The 16,407-nt window shown below is 40.2% G+C and overlaps 1 protein-coding gene across 5 annotated transcripts in view; it reads left to right on the forward strand.

Moving 5' to 3' along the window:
• LOC138000867 (receptor-type tyrosine-protein phosphatase F-like) overlaps positions 1-16,407 on the forward strand; it is an 87,603-nt gene that overhangs the window by 51,710 nt on the left and 19,486 nt on the right. For all 5 annotated transcript variants that reach the window (XM_068847538.1, XM_068847539.1, XM_068847541.1 and 2 more), the window contains 14 exons: positions 1,343-1,446; positions 2,296-2,497; positions 2,716-2,818; positions 3,873-4,137; positions 4,236-4,284; positions 4,757-4,859; positions 6,655-6,734; positions 7,334-7,473; positions 9,717-9,804; positions 10,022-10,098; positions 12,361-12,397; positions 13,940-14,037; positions 14,677-14,793; positions 15,495-15,649. In XM_068847538.1, coding sequence (XP_068703639.1) covers positions 1,343-1,446; positions 2,296-2,497; positions 2,716-2,818; positions 3,873-4,137; positions 4,236-4,284; positions 4,757-4,859; positions 6,655-6,734; positions 7,334-7,473; positions 9,717-9,804; positions 10,022-10,098; positions 12,361-12,397; positions 13,940-14,037; positions 14,677-14,793; positions 15,495-15,649 — 1,618 coding nt within the window. The remainder of the gene's footprint in view (positions 1-1,342; positions 1,447-2,295; positions 2,498-2,715; positions 2,819-3,872; positions 4,138-4,235; positions 4,285-4,756; positions 4,860-6,654; positions 6,735-7,333; positions 7,474-9,716; positions 9,805-10,021; positions 10,099-12,360; positions 12,398-13,939; positions 14,038-14,676; positions 14,794-15,494; positions 15,650-16,407) is intronic.

Here is a 16,407-nt window from a genome sequence, read left to right on the forward strand (position 1 = left end):
AACATGTTTTAAAATGCTACGATATTTTTTCTGATATACACAACAATCGTAAATCGTGTCGTGGGCCTGTCGTAAGCCGTTGTCGCATGCGACAAAAATCGTACCGTGTAAATCGGCCTTTACACTTCTTTTGGACAACCTTTCTCGAAACAGCTGTATTTTAAGATGACGTTCTCGTTGCCGTCGCCGTTATCGTTGCTTAAGATCCCGGAGCTTAGGTAAGGACGACGATGACGGCTACGAGAACGCCACAAAACAATGGGTTTAATGAGCACGAACAATAGCTCTGCACGCCCTGCACGTGCGTTTTGCATTTTGGTACATTTCTTTGCAGTCCTCGTTTTGACAACGACGTGATTTGACCAAATTTGAGTTTGTGTAGAGGACGTGAGAACCTGACGAAACATTTTAAATTTTCTCCCCAAACAACCGCACAATTCATGACAATTTTATTCCTGCAATGTTGATACACACTTTCCATCACGAACGACTTGGGGTTATAACGAAATTATTATAATAACGGGAAATACTATTTTGAGACAACGTTCTCGTTAGCGGCTTCGTCGTCCTTGCGTAAGCTCTCTAATGACTCCTAAAGGCCGGGACACACTAGGCGACATGTCTCTGCGACAAATTGCTCCATGTGTACTACTTGCAAAACAAGTCGCTGCGACACGACGCCTGTTCGCCAGTTCGCAGTGATCTCGTATGAGGGGGAATGTCAACTAGTTTTCTAATTCAATATGGCTGACCATATGACGCTCTCTCATTGGTTCATTCATATATTGTCGCAGCGACTTGTTGCCGGAAGTGTACACACGATGCGACAACGCTGCTTTCGCTAATTTTGTTGCTGCGATAAGTCGCACGAGTTCAAACTGGTTTGAATTCGTGCGACTGATCGCAGCGACAAAATTCTGCCGCAGCGACAATGATTTTCATGAAATTAACCGAGCCACACAAGGCGATTTGTTGCGGCGACTTGTCCCCGCGGCGTGTCGCAGCGATTTATCGCCTAGTGTGTCCCGGCCTTAACCGGTCACATGTAGGTCTTAAGATTGAAAATTATGTGACATGTTCGCTTGACATCTTCGAGTATTATCACATTGTTTATCGGGGAACATGAAGTACCAACAAATACGAATTGGTCCTAATGTATTCTAAGAAACTCTAACAGATCTTTCCCCAGATCTTTCCCCAGAAAAAGAAGTCATCTTCACGTACAATGTTAGCCTTAGCACTTGGTTTCTCTTGCACTCAAACGTTGTTAAGAGGTTTTTACCACTTTTGAAAGGTTTGGGGGTAAAAATACTAATGCTGCAAATTAATTTGTTATTCACAGTTCCCGGTAAACCAACAGAGGTGAAAGCAACGCTGGATGATGGTAAAATAAACGTAGCTTGGGAGGAGCCATTCGATCGCAATGGTATAATTCTTAAATACCAGGTAAGGAGGTCATGTATCCAATTTAGTAGCGGTAACGTTGCACCGATTTTAGTAGTGCTGGTGGTATTCACTTGGTACTCACCGCGTAGGGGGATTAGTTGTTGTTGAGGGTAAACAAGGTGCTTGCTGCAGAATTCATTTGGTATGCCGACATTCTGAATGTTGGTAGAGGTAAATAGTTGGAACCCAGAAAGTAATGGAGTGTACAAAAACACGTACCGCTGCTCAAAATGTCTGTAAAATCAAGGGCACGATCTCTTTGGCCCCAAATTCCTGTGTGAATTTCCTGGCTTTCCTTACGTTGAATTGGTCTCATCCATTTTTGGTGCCCCCTCCTTCCCCTCCCTAGAATTTTTGTCCAAATTAATCACTCACTGAAAAACGATGTCCCCATTAATTAATAACCCTTTGACGTCCAAATCGGCCTAAACCGGCCAGACTTAGTATTTTACTCTGTCTAACGCCAGAGTATTTTACTCTGTCTAACGCCAGACGATTTTACTCGTCAATGGGGAACCCCTGGAAAATTGCGGCCCCCCAAGAAAGAGAAAGAAAGGTCATGGAGCTACAACAACAACAACAACAACAACAAATAAGAAAAACTCAGACGATTCCAATACTTCGAAAAAATGGACTACCTGAAGAATATGACAGAAGAAACAACAATTCCGTTTGATTCTTGAGCGGTTATTTCTGGCTATACAGGTATTGACGTGATTGGTTCATTTGACCACCTCCGTCTGGTGTGTTTGGCCAAGGTAGTTGCCATAGTTTTTTTCAGCACTTAACAAAAACCAAGTTATTTTAGTTTTGATTCTTTGTTGACTTTTTTTCTTGTTTGTGGCCAAGATTTACTGCGTAGGGAAACGAGACTATGATCGTGCCTTTCATCACAACTTCAATGTAACAGCTGACGAGGAAGTACGCTTTGCTGTGATCGAGAAAACAAACCTTTATCCCGGGACAGAGTTTACAGTGTATGTTACTGCATTTACTATCAAAGGAGAAGGCAACCAAAGTAAACACATGGTAGTGAATACACCTGCCGTCGGTGAGTTCTTTGTCTGAAATGCAGTAGATAAATTGTGTTGTCCGGTGCTATTAGGCACTTGGAATCAATTTATGATTCTGTCGTTCATTGTATTTCACATTCATCATTTTCAAGAGAAAACGCAAACTTGTAGTGGACCCGTAATTGGCTATTTCAAGCTTACGTTACATCCGCAGGAGTAAATGTGTAGTTGCCTATTCAAGTCTTTTTATTTTCAGCTCCGCCTCCACCAACGGAACCACAGGTTAACTATGATGCCACCACATTACACACCATAACCATTACAATTCAGCCGGCATCCGACACCAATGGAAAAGTGATGTGAGTTAAAACATGGGTGATAATTATTATTAATTCAAGTTGTTGCTTTCTTTTTTGGTTGCCCTGTTGCCTCATATAACTCAAGCTAGTCAACAGAACAAGGTTTTTTACTCCACTGATAATGAAGTTAGTCATCCAACAGTAGTAAATAGTGGAGGAAAAATGTCACGCTGTAATACGTCTTTCGAGCCATAAATTTTTTGACAGCTGAAAATATCATGATGCACACTCGTGTATACTTCACTCTCACAATAATTTTTGCTTTCCCTCAATTATGAAGGAGTAATATTGATATCTGCGTAAACCTTCATATCATGCTCGGCCTTATCTAGCAATTGTTAATTGACATTTTTTACCTAAGAGAGCCCAAATCTTTAAGTAAGGGTAAGGGTAAATGGGCTCGATCAGAAATTTTGCAAAAGTTACGGAACCATCGAAAGGTATCTTGAAGTCACTGACTAAAATTTCTTACAGGGAGGTGTTATTATTTCAAGTCCTTATACTTGTTCTAGATTCTAATTGGCATGAATTCGACTAATTCCACACTCTGAACACTCCTCACAATATGGTTGAAGTATGTGTGAGCTTCTGTTTCAACCCCAAATCAAAACAGAGATAATCATGCTTTAGTTTTATCGCTCATTTTCGTTTTTTAATGCGGGTGAATGCCATTGCTCGTGCGTCTGCACCTGCGCCTACGTTCGGGTAGTAGTTGTGAGCAGATGTACCTTTATCCAGTCAGAGTTCAGTGTGTGTATTAATTGTGAGGATATGTTCAAGTTTTAGTTTGATTGTGAAATGCTGAAACTCTGTGAATTAAAGAGAGAGTTTTCTTGGTTGTCTTTTAGTATTTTCGTCCAACGTCAACTCTAAGGTAGTCGCTTCTTTATTTTCTTGGGACGTTTTCTTTGAAGCATCTGCCTGGGACACGAACATGATTTCCTTTTTGTTGTCTAGGAGGGCCAACACAGCTTCCTCACTGGCTCTTTGTAAAACTTAGGGATACGATGAACTTTTCTCTGATTGTAACAAGTCATGTCTCTTTCTTTTATAGTTTTCATCAAGTCATAGTTAAAATTCTTGGCAAAGTCACCAAACGTGAGACATCTACTTTACCAGACAATGTTACCAATTACAAGGAAGCCACGAGAAAGGGAGAAAATCTTTACATGGCTGCACTTTTATCGCGGGATGCACTGAACACTAGTAAAGTATTTATTTTAGGCGACGGAAAGACATACGGAGGTTACGAAAATGTTCAATTGAAACCAGGGACAAGGTACAAGGTGTACATAAGAGGAGTGACTGAGGATAACGGGGTAGGAAAGCTACGAATGAGAGTTGAGTTGAAATCACTTTTAATGCAGAAAGTGTTTGGTTGGTGCCTTATTTTGAATGTTTGTTTTTGTCTTCACAGAGATTTTTGTATGGAGAGTCAGCTGAAATAAGCTTACCACACACTCTTAGTACGTCATGCGAGTTTGTATTTCTTAATTAGTCACGGGACATCCATCCAGTCTGTTGTCTCGTGCCTGGTTTGTAATTTTCTGTCGCTAATATATTAACTTGGTCATTGTTTGCTTGAAATTCCTGTCCCACCTTTCTCTTGCGTTGGCCGGACGTATGATTTGGCTTCCACGAAACACTGGAGAGCCCTCACGGAGGCAAGTAATTACAATGCCATTTGAATCCAATTTGACACGATATGATTTAGGTCATCCAGTAGATTTGTATTATTTGATATCGGATTGACATCATCTATCAAGCACTCCAGAGATGCCGGTCCTACGACTGGAAAGAATTATGCGGCAGATTCGAGCTGAGGAAAATAAAATATTTTAAATGAATTGCATTTCTTCTTGATTGCATGCTTTATGAATGTGCAAGAGCAACAAAGATATATTTCCACTCGGAAATTGTTTGGTATTTTTCCATCAGGCGTGAAGACTGACGCTGACGATACCGTTGGTATAATTGCGGGTATTTTGGGAGCCTTGGTGCTAATTGTGATCGCCATCATTGGAATTTTGCTTTATAAAAGGTAATTTGGGGATGGATCACTTTTTTGCAGGCCGGGCAATAACAACGACAGGGACACAAGTAATGAAAACGGCACAAAACCGAATGCACCTTTTCTCATGAGCAAAAACCATAGGTTTCAGTGCATGCTCTGAACATTTTAAATTTTAATACATTTCTTTTCAATTTCTTCCCTTCTTTCTATTAATTAAAATGCCGTCGAGGCCACTTTCATTCGCGGGAAACTGCCACAGTTTGGTCGTCTTAAAACGGTTGAAATACAAAGAATTTGTGTATTTTGAGATGACGTTGACGCGGTCGTTGTTGTTGTAAGTTTCCTAATTTAACTCATTCTTACGCGAAGCGCAGAATAGAGTAATGTTACAACAGCACTAATAGAGCGGTTTTCAATTGAGTGTCGAAAGTAATTAGCAAATTGCTTTGGTTTATGATTAGTTCACTCAGTGATTGGTTCAAAGTTCTCGCGCCACTTTTTCAACCAATCAGAAGTGAAACCAAAACCAATCGTGGCTCGCGCGAGCACATTTCCCCGCGCTTTGTGTCGGCTACGTGTAATTACGTCGAGTTTTGATTGGTTTACGTCCTTTCTGATTGGCTAAAGTAATTACTTTGGTTTTGGTTTTACGACACTCAATTGAAAATTGCTCTAGACCATTTCAAGCTTAATGCCGCTGCTTTGACAGTGCTTCAGGGGGCACAGCGAATCATTATAAGCAAATGGTTGAGTGGTGACGTCGTGATTTTCTGAACATTCGAGAGAGAAAGCAATGGTTGTGTCACTCTTAAATGTACCTCGGTAGAACTGTCGTTTTTAAATAGTTTGCTCTTTGATCCACCCTATATCTGGTAGAAAGAAAGCAATGGTTGTCTCACTCTTAAATATATCTCGGTGAAACTATCGTTTTTGAATAGTTTGCTCTTTGATCAACCCTATATCTGGTAGAAAAGGCATGGTTAGTTCGTCTAGTTGATTAAAAATTTTTTATCAATCAGGGGATTCAAGCAAAACGGTCGAGTTGTCTATTCTCAACTTCCGTCGGTTACTTTTCCCCGAGTGTGTTACCTCCCTTTCGTTTCATATTTGGACAGCCTTGTGACTTACCTTATAACGCATAGGTTTGATACCCTTTCGAGTGGCGTGGTCGACACAGTGGCCCGCGATCGATTCCCGGACTCAACGTCACGTGGGTTGAGTTAGTTGGTTCTCTACTCTCCGACTTCTCCGACTATTCCGGTTTTCACTTCTTACCAATAACTTACCTTTGATCTGATGTTTAAAAGTTAACAAAACTTTACCTTCCATAAAGAACTACTTATTGTTATTGTTGTCTTATTGTTTTGCTTGTCTCTTATCACCTGCTGCACCTTTTGGGGTGCAGGGATGGCGCAGAGGTTAGAGCACTCACCTTCCACTTGTGGCCCGGGTTCGATTGCCAGACTCGGCGTCATATGTGAGTTGAGTTTATTGGTTGTCTACTCTGCACCGAGAAGTTTTTCTCCGGGTACTCCGGTGTTCCCCTCTCCTCAAAAACTAACATTTGAGTTGATTTGCGTTAATTCAATTTACCGTGTCCCCAATTAGTCGCTACAGCGCTAGAACGACTAGACACTTAAATAAAGTTCCTTTCCTTTCCTTTGTATTTTGAAGTAGCCCTTTACATAAGCTTTAAAGCTACTATGGCCTCCCTTGCCTCTAAATGTGAAAAAAACGAAAATAATGTTATTTCTTATTTTATGGCAAAAATAATAAACTTAACTGAATTGACTTCAAGGGTTTTTTTTATCCTTGCTCACAGGAATAACAGAGAAAGGAATCCAAACCTTGACGTCGAAAGTCATAAGCGGAAGCGGCGTGACTTTGAATTTAAACGGCTAAGTGAGTAGCGCCCTTATTCATTTTCCATCTTCTTGTTTTCTTGTGTTAAATCATTAGTCTTTTACTGAGGTTTTGTTTTCGCAATCGAGATCGTATGGCGATCCTCTGGAGATTTGATAATTTGTCTTTTGTGACTGAAGAGAATGTGGGAACTTGAATATGTCCGACTCTGAAAGCAAATACCCACTTGAGTATTGTCACGCAATATGCATTGGGAAAACATTCACATGTGTTTGTATATGTACAGTATGTGCTGAGGTCTAATAGCAAGGTCCTGGCATACAATAGGCAATTTATAGTTGATACCCGTAGTCAGTAATGGTTCTAAACTTAAGTAAATCATTCGATGGTGGAAAGTAATTGATCAGACTGTCAATTTGCTGACTTGGATAAACAATTTAAAACCTGGTGGATTGCCTAAAAGCATTACCTTCAAGAAACGCAATAAAGGAAAAAAACGACAAGATTAAACTTCAATCTTGTCGTTTTTTTCCTTTATTGCGTTTCTTTTGTGTTCAAACTTTATTTCCTAGGGGTTGTCGTTGTTGTGGTGATTGCGAACACAACTAATCCGACATTGGCCTATTTGTTCATTTCAGGTAGCAAAAAGAAAGTTCTTGCAGTACCAGGCGAGATGATCAATGATCCCGACCACCCTCCAATCCCAGTCGAACAATTTGCCAAACACGTGGCCAAGCTGCACAAGTCTGATGACCGAGGATACATGATCGAATACAATGTAAGGACTTTGGTGTCTAGCTGTCGTCGCCCACTTATGGTCTGTATGACGCCCTACAGACTCGTTTGTTTTGTTGATTCACTCATCAGTTGGACCCTATTCCAATTCCATTTGCGGAGTGTCCCCAAAGAGTAACCCTATGCTGCCATTGTTAAAGTACATACAAGTGTGTTTAATGTTCTCGTTTAGCATATACTAAGACAGTGGATAGCGTTCAACGCACGCTCTGATTGGCTACTCAAACACCGAATATCCGTTGTTATTAAATTCTCAACCTCGGATAATGCAATTCTGGTGCTCTGATTGGTTCACTCAATCTCGGTTATCAGCTTATATACCTTAGTTTGACCTTATATGGTAAATGATTGATCTAAGTGTTGCCAAGCCAAAAGTTTTTTCGCCGGAAAGCGAAATTTCTCTCTGAAGAAAGCAAAAAGAAAGTTTTTCTGGACAGCTGGGTTAAATTCCGACGTTTAGAAGTACGCGAAAAGGTAAGAAATGTTTTTGTGACGAGCCTGCGTCTGTCTGACCACAAGGTGTTACACGACATCGCATCGGTTCTCATCAAGTTTTTTCGATTTCGCTCGGATGATTTGCTCGCTTTTTTCGCTCGCATTTCGTACTTTCTAAACTTTTGGAGTTTAAAGGAATTTAATAAAACAATTATTCCATTCGCGCTTGTTGGATATGAGACTGGTTATAGCCAACTCGGCGCTACGCGCCTCGTTGGCTATTTACAATCTCATATCCAACGCGCGCTCATGGAATAATTGTTAACTATTCACCTCTAAGCAACTCGCGCGGGATTTGCACCCGAAAATAGTGTAATCGTTGCAGGAATAAATGAGTTAAAGTCATCTTCTTGGGCTTATGTTATCTCACTGTTTTATTATATACTAAAACAACTATTCACGTCAGTGTCGGTGGCTATTGGTGGATATTTTGTCGTGCTGCTTGGCGCCTCGTAAATATCCACCACTAGCCACCTCCACTTTGGTGAGTAGTTGTTCATTAACAAGAATATTAGCCATTTTCGATTGGAAAGAAAAGGGTGACGCTTTGTCACGTGTTATGCAAACAATGTATGGTTGAAAGCCCATGAGATAGCTTTGATTTTTTGATTGACATAAGAGCGCTTCGGTTTGGAGCACATAGAAAGGTAGTCCATGTTAAATCACTTGGATTTTCCATTGAGGGGGATTTGGGAAAATCTGACGAGTTTCGTTTGTTAAATTAGGTTTGAATATTCAGTTAAGCCGTGGATTTGTTTGGCAATAAAAGAATACTCGTGACTCAACCCACAACATTCTTTAACAAACCTCATTCAGCATGTTGTAACAATAACGATTTTCATTTACTTATATATTTGGACTGGTTTGTAAAAGGGGTAAGGTGAAATACACTTTTACTACAATGGCGTGTAATCTCGCAATCTGATTGGCTAATTTGCCGTTGTCGATAGACAACGCTACTCTTGTCAATGTGTCACGCAATTGTAGTAGCCAATCAGAAACGCCCACTTTGGAAAATAAACCAATCAGATATCAAAAAGTTATAGACAACGCTTGCTCTTTCTTTTTGTCACGATCTTGATCACGCTCTGAAGTAAACATTTTTGTTGACGTTGAATATTGTGGCAAAAATAAATCGAACGTGGTTCAGCGTTGACTGATCTCTTATCGACAACGATACTCGTCGTCACAATGGTCTAAATTTGTTGTGGACTCAGCTAGGCACACAACATTTTGACTGCTGTAACGACAGACATCTTTGTCGAGAAGAGTACAGACAACACTGAACCACATTCGATTTGTTAATTAAACTCAAGATCCCGTACAAGGTATTGTCACCAAGGACAGGCCACAGCAGGGGGAACTCCATACTGTTCTCTTTGTGCACAGTGTGTGGATTTTTTAATGTTTCACCAGAGATTAAGAACATGCACCTGTTTAGAGAACGGAGTTACGTTTCATCGCCCCTATCTGGGATGACAAGCATATTGCCGGAGCTTAAGGAATCCATCAGTCTCTAGAATTTTGGTATTAAGTTAGCATGGGCATTTTTAGTGGTTAACTACTGTGCCCTGAGAATTCCCCCCCCCCCCCCCGCCCCCTCTACAATAATCAGCAATTTTAATTTGATTTGATTCTGCTGTGCTTTGGTCCCTAAGCGGTTGCTTTTTCCGTTTTGCACATCTAAATTTGGGTTATCAGCGTTGTTCTGAATCTTTATTTACTCCACAGAAACTCGACAATGGTCAAGAATATGAAGCTAGTACCGCCCTGGTGCCAGAGAACAAACCTAAGAACAGATATGCCAACATAATTGCATGTACGAAGGCCTCTTTATATTAGTTTATGTAATTTATGTATACGTGTTTTTAAACGGGGAGTTTTCGCAGGGTTAGCAATATCTCTGACAGCAGAGACAAAGCAGCTGGTTTATCAGCTTAAAAGTCTCAAGTTCTTCCCTGTGGCTGGTCCACGTCTTTGTTTGTTGGTTTTTCAACTAAAAGTTTAAATTAAAGCTGTTGTTGTTTGTTCCACAGATGATCACTCACGCGTTGCACTGACAGCTATCGATGGGATTGTGGATTCAGACTACATCAATGCTTCTTTGATAGATGTGAGTGCTATCCCATGGCCAGAGTCCTCAGGCTTCTGAGCCAGCAGGAATTTGGCTGCAAAGACTCTAAACATGGATGTTACCATTCTGGCCAAAAAGCCTGAAGATTCTGGCACTAAGTTTATAATCCGATGTTAGAACATTACCTTTATCACTAGGGAGATGTCGCATCTGGTTTTAAGACAAGGAGAAAACGCTACCGTGCCTTGTTTTCGTTTATTTTTGCTTCCAGTTTACTGTTTCCCCGCTCTAACGCTGTCACTCGACCCTTACCGTATATGACTTTAAAGTGAAGGAATTCTTGTCCTTCCAATAATCAACATTGGGGGATTTTTTGTACTATTTGCGAGCATGGCGATGATGTCGTTGTCATCAAAGTTGGCTATTGAGTTCTGATAAGAACTGCTTCGTTACAGCAAGACCGGTTTCGGAAACTTAAGTGGCTTCCTTCATCAGTTGCTTTTACTAGTGCTCGAGTGGTTGCGAGCGGGAGTTTGACCACAGTTACTTCTGAGTGCTCTTTATATCGGTTTGAAATTACGCGCAACCAAAAATGAACCAATGTGAAGTCAACGATTTCGAATCCTTTCTTTTGTAGGTCGGTTATTTACAAGACAATAGGTGACAACTGAACACGTGTAATTATCATATTGTGTTGTTAGTCATTTTCGCCAGGTTGCGTGCCGACCGGTCACGAATTTCGACTAAAGACTTCGCTTAGGTTTGAGAATTTATCCCCGGTTGAGTTCTCTTGTTAACATGTCATGTGAGGTTTATCTGGATGTAGACATCCAGAAACCAGGTCTGCGGCCGGAGTAAAGTTCATACGGTGGTAGTGTATTTTTATAAACCGAAGTTGTTGTAACGCTGTCACTCGGCCCTTACCGTATATAACTCCTGGTTGCATAAACGTAATGAACGTTATTTACTCTTGGGACAGTACCATGCTTCAATGAACTGGGTATGCGTTGGTTTAATGCAAATAACCCCCAAAAATGAACTATATTATGGGATCGGTGAAAATAGGGAATTAACAAAGTAAACGTGGAAATTGTCAAAACCTCCGTTTGGGGTCAAGTTAGCTACCCTCAAGAATAGCGATAGTAAATAGCAATCAGTCAGCGGATGGTTTTATTGCATTCGTGTGCATTGACAGTTGCATCATTGAACAAGAGAAAGTGAGGCGAACTTTTGCGTTGCGCGCATGGTCTTGTTCCCATAACTGACCAAAAAGGATAGCGTCCTTGAAATAACCAGGAAGTATTAGTGACACCCAGCTTTTGTTAGATTTCAAATAATTTGAGGTTTGGCTCTCGTGCCTCATATTATAGACCGAACGCATAAATGGCGGCCAAAAAAATATTATTTTGTTTATGTGCTAATTAGACTCACTAGCCTCGTTTGCATGTACAAAATACAAAAGCAATGTTGCTTGAGAGCGAGGCTAGTGAGTCTAATTAGCACATAAACAAAATAATATTTTTTTGGCCGCCATTTATGCATTCGGTCTATGGTTACTCTTTTTAAATCACGAGAAACCAAGGATAATGTTTGCATATTGCATATTTTCAGGCCGAAAAATTGAAACTGTTATGAAATCATACCCTGTTTGGGTCAAAACTATCGGACACATCGAATTCTGCTGCTAATACTAGGATATTTCTGGAAATCAACTTATGAAGTACTATATAGAAAAAAAAACATTTTATAGCAACCCTTACTATGTCCTAGCGCACTTAAACACGAAGACGCACTATAAAAGGCGTGGTGTCTTAGGCACATGCAAATGATTTATCAATCAACCGTGGATGCAACCGAGAGCTCTATGATAATTTGTTCAATAAAAAAGCCCCTTATGGCAATGTGTCTGTAATATGTAAAAAAAATGTTATGCGTCGTTCTTTTTTTCACCCCAATCCCTTTTTTTCGCGCTGGAAATACCTTTTAGGGCTTCTGTCTCTGTGCCTCTTTGTTGATCATCATCTTAGATTATTAATCAGCCGGTATACCGAGCACTTGAAGAAAAGACTGAAGGGGCCTTGCCCCATCGACAACAACGGAAGACTGTAAACAGTTTCATTGCCCTTTTGTGATGTTAAGTTTTTAAATTGCTATTTTTCACTCTTATGTCCAGATGCATGCTCGATTTAGACATTTTTTTCGCGCTCTACAGTAGTAACATCAAAGTGATATGATACAGCCCTTTTTGCGTAGAATGGCAATATTGTAGTTAATGCTTGTTTCTTTTTTCCTTGGTTTCAGGGATACAACAAACCCAATGCTTACATAGCCACCCAAGGTAGGTAAAAGTGAAATTGTTTCTCTCTTACCGGGACGTGGCTCACTTGGATTGGAGGGCTGGGTTTGTCTACGGTGTTTCGAATTCAGGTTCACCACCTATTTAACGTAGTCAACTGGTTTAAATGTTTTAATATTGTTTCGATTACTTGAATGGTTTCCTTGTTTATATACGGTTTCCATGGTTATCCCGCCCGTTTTGTCAGTTGTAACCGATAATAGACCATTTTCGAATTCTCACGGCTGGACTGGATCTAGCATGTTTGCATGTGGGCAAATCTTTTCAAATGCAAATTAATTTGCCCGGATTAGCCTCCATTTCATGCTAGATCCAGTCCAACCGTTAGAATACGAAACTGGCTTATTGGAAACGCCAGCTTCGCGGTCGCTTAAAAGAGTCAACCCTTATTTCCTCCATGTCAATGTAAATGTTGAAAATTGCAGTATAAATGAAACATGGACTGGAATTAGAAAGGGGAAAAACAGCAGTTGAAGAAAACGTGTTCTTCCTTTAAAAGCAACTGAAGTTTCCATGTGATGTCATTCTGTTGCTTCACAAACAAACCTTGTCAGTCCAGTTAGAAAAGGTCACAGACAGACGTTTCACGATCTTACCCATTTGATAATAAATAGGTACGAGTGGTGTTCCTGACAGTTCTCAAAACTGGTGACGCCTCCAGGCGAGTTTAATTTGAGAACTTTCTAAACAACACGAGTATCTATTAAATCCGAATGGTACGCGAAGATCGTACGATTTTTGTGTATAATACACTTAACATTTTTTATCCAGAAATGACTACTCTTGCCTGAACTATCAGTTGTTACGTTTTTAGATTTTGTCCATCTGTTTTTTTACAGCAAAAGTGCAGTCGGCCATTTTTGTTTCGAGTCGTAAGCGTGCATACTGATGCCAGAAAGTAAAATGTAGGAAAAACGTGAACTGCTCGCGGCAATCCACCCTGCAAGCAGAGCCTTTCTTTTGCTTGCTCGATTTTGGCGTTCTCGAGAAAGACTCTGCATGAATCGAGTAAGATCTTTATTGAGTATGCGCTTCATTTTGCCAAGATAGTCTCGAACCCAAGCCTAATATGCCAGATCTCGCCGCCATCTTGGATTTTCACGGTACAGCGGGCTCAATTATAACAATCGGTTTTATCACTAAACAGATGCTCGCACTGGAAAATCCGGTTTGACGAGAGGAAACAAGATTGACTAGTCCAGAAGTTCGGGCTGCAGCAGATTCAAAGAGTTTAAGCAATTCAGGCAGAGCCTCCTTTTCTGACTTTTTTCCTCCTCAGTAAACAAAAAGACAGAAGGAGGCTCTGCTCGCAGGGTGGCGGTAATCAGAATCGCTTGATTTTGTTGAGTGTATTATGATCATAATAAAAGCAGTGGGTTCAATTTCAACCTCGGTGCCATTTATTTAAATTTAAAGTATTCATTTGTTTTATTTTATAAAGTTATTCTTAATATCCTTGTCTTAAAATGCCAATAATATTAGCTGCGTGTTTAAGTAATTCTCCTAACTCAATTTGAAAAACAGGGCCAGTTCCTCCAACTTTCGATGATTTTTGGCGAATGGTGTGGGAGAAGCAGTCGTCAACAATCGTTATGCTGACAAATTTGCAGGAGAGACACAAGGTAAGGAAATTGTTTCAACAGAAGGCAATAACAAGAATGTCAAATTTAACCTGGCGTGTAGATCTAGCGTATAAAAAACGAGCGCAGTTATTTCGCTACGGTTTTTTTACCCTTAAGCAGGCATTCTAAGTCATTCATCATGGAAAGTGTGCATTACCTTTCCAGGAATAAAATTGGTATGAACGGTTGGCATGTTAGAATACGAAATTAAAAATTTATTTTCGGACGCTCATGACCTACATATTGCCTCCAGCTTCATCATTCACGTCGTTGTCAGGACGACAACGACCTAGAAATGGACCCAAATGTAAAATGCACGTTCAGGACGTGTGGAGCCATTGGTTTTTATTTTTTTGTTGTTGTTGTTTTTTTTTTTGTTTTTTTTTTCACCTTATTAAACCTCAGTTTCGTTCTGTGGCGTTCTTGTTCTTAACAGTTTATACATACTACACCCAACAACCACTATAAGGAGAGCACAATTTTCGTTGTTTATTCATGTGGCAAGGGCACATGTCCTCAGTCAAACTTTGGTCTCGTTACGTATTTCTTTGGTTCAACTGCGCACTCTCTTATTCCCAACCAAAGGTCTCTATTCTTTCGTCATTAGTAATTTATTGTTGTTATTTTTTCCGTTTTCAGTTGAAATGCCACAAGTATTGGCCTGATGAGGCACAGGACTATGGGGACATATCAGTGATGCTTGTCAAGTCAGAGCATTACTCAGATTACATAATACGAACCTTTAATGTCAAAAGGGTCAGTCGGTCATCTATGTCTTTTATCAATTATTTTATCCAATGCTTCCTATAAGTGGAAGTTTTTTCGTCGGTCAAACACGTGTTCTTACGTTTCCCTAATGCATCCAACACATCCACGTTGGATTGACTTATGAATGATTTAAAACAGTATGTCATAGATTTGGCTCTGGGGAAAACGCGTATGTTTTTGTAAGCTGAACTGGCAAAGTCTTGTTTGATTTATTAACAATTAACGTTTAATTAATCGCTCCATGGCATTACCAGGATTTAAGTGCTGTATGCTGCCGGTATATATTATTTATTTATTGCTGCCGAGGTTACGAGGCAGCCATTCTAATCGTGTTCATTTTAGACGGATTTCTGGATGTCTGCGTTGTGCCCACAGTATCAAGGGCATCGTTGTTGCGCAACGCATGTGATCCGTTGTGCTAACTCTCGGCAGCATTCTACTTACTTATAGTAATTGCTAGTTTAGATATATGTGCATAGTTTTATTCGAAATGTTGCATGGCATTGTCCGATTTTAATTTCTTATTTAGTATTATTCTTAAGACTTGTACCGTTGATGTTTGCTTCTCATAATGTTAACTATTACCCTGTAATTTACACGACCCCACAAGCATCTTGCTTTTAACCTTGTCGTGTATGAATAAAGGAAATGATGATAATGATGGTGATACTTAACATTTTATTTAATAGGAGAGTGAAAAGGAAGAGCGAGAAGTCAAACAGTTTCATTTCACTGTCTGGCCTGATCATGGTGTCCCCGAATACCCCACTGCCTTGTTGGCTTTCAGGAGGCGAGTGAGAGCATACAACCCTGCGGATGCTGGTCCAGTGGTTATACACTGCAGGTGATATAAGGAAGCGTGCACCTCTCTGGGCTCTCTTTTCCAAAACGAGCAAAAGTATTGCCTGTAAACAATATTATTGGAAATTCGTAGTCTAGATCTACGGGGTTTGTCACAGTCCATAGAGCACTATTCTCCATAGCGTTCGGGGTCAGATTTTGTTTGTATGTGTAACGATATTCTTAGAGTTTTTTAAAACGCTTTTTGTTTCCTTCTTCAATCGATTTTATAGTTTTTTTTTAAGAGTAGTAGTCAATTTATTCCAAATACATGTATCTACTATCATTCCAAAAGGGAACCTCCACTCTCACGAGGAACCAAACTTTTGAATTAAGTTCGGCAAGCAATTAAGTTCGACAAGCTCTGCCGTGCTACACGACTTTGGCACGGCATTGATTCAAACGCATATGCATTTGGGTTCTCCCGGGGCTTTGGTTGTGCGTTGTTTGGTTGATCGCCCGACTTGATGAAGTTTTCAGCTTTTAGGTCGCTGATAACACGTCGTTCCTCGCTCCGTCTTCGTGCAGTTGTTGTTGGATACATTTAGCGTGGTCTTAACAACAGCTCTTTTGCTTTGCGCAGGGCTGTGTGAATGGAAATCTAAATACTTGCTCTGTTTAACCCCCTTGTTAAAACTTGAATTATGAGCATGGATCGCTCCAACAATTTTATTATACTTTTCTGTCCTGTTGTTTTGAAAGCACTACCACTTTTGTATAACAACTTTGCTGTTCAAGATGTGTAGTGATATAAACCCTTGC

Source organism: Montipora foliosa, chromosome 4 (genome assembly GCF_036669935.1).
Source record: "Montipora foliosa isolate CH-2021 chromosome 4, ASM3666993v2, whole genome shotgun sequence".
NCBI lineage: Eukaryota > Metazoa > Cnidaria > Anthozoa > Scleractinia > Acroporidae > Montipora > Montipora foliosa.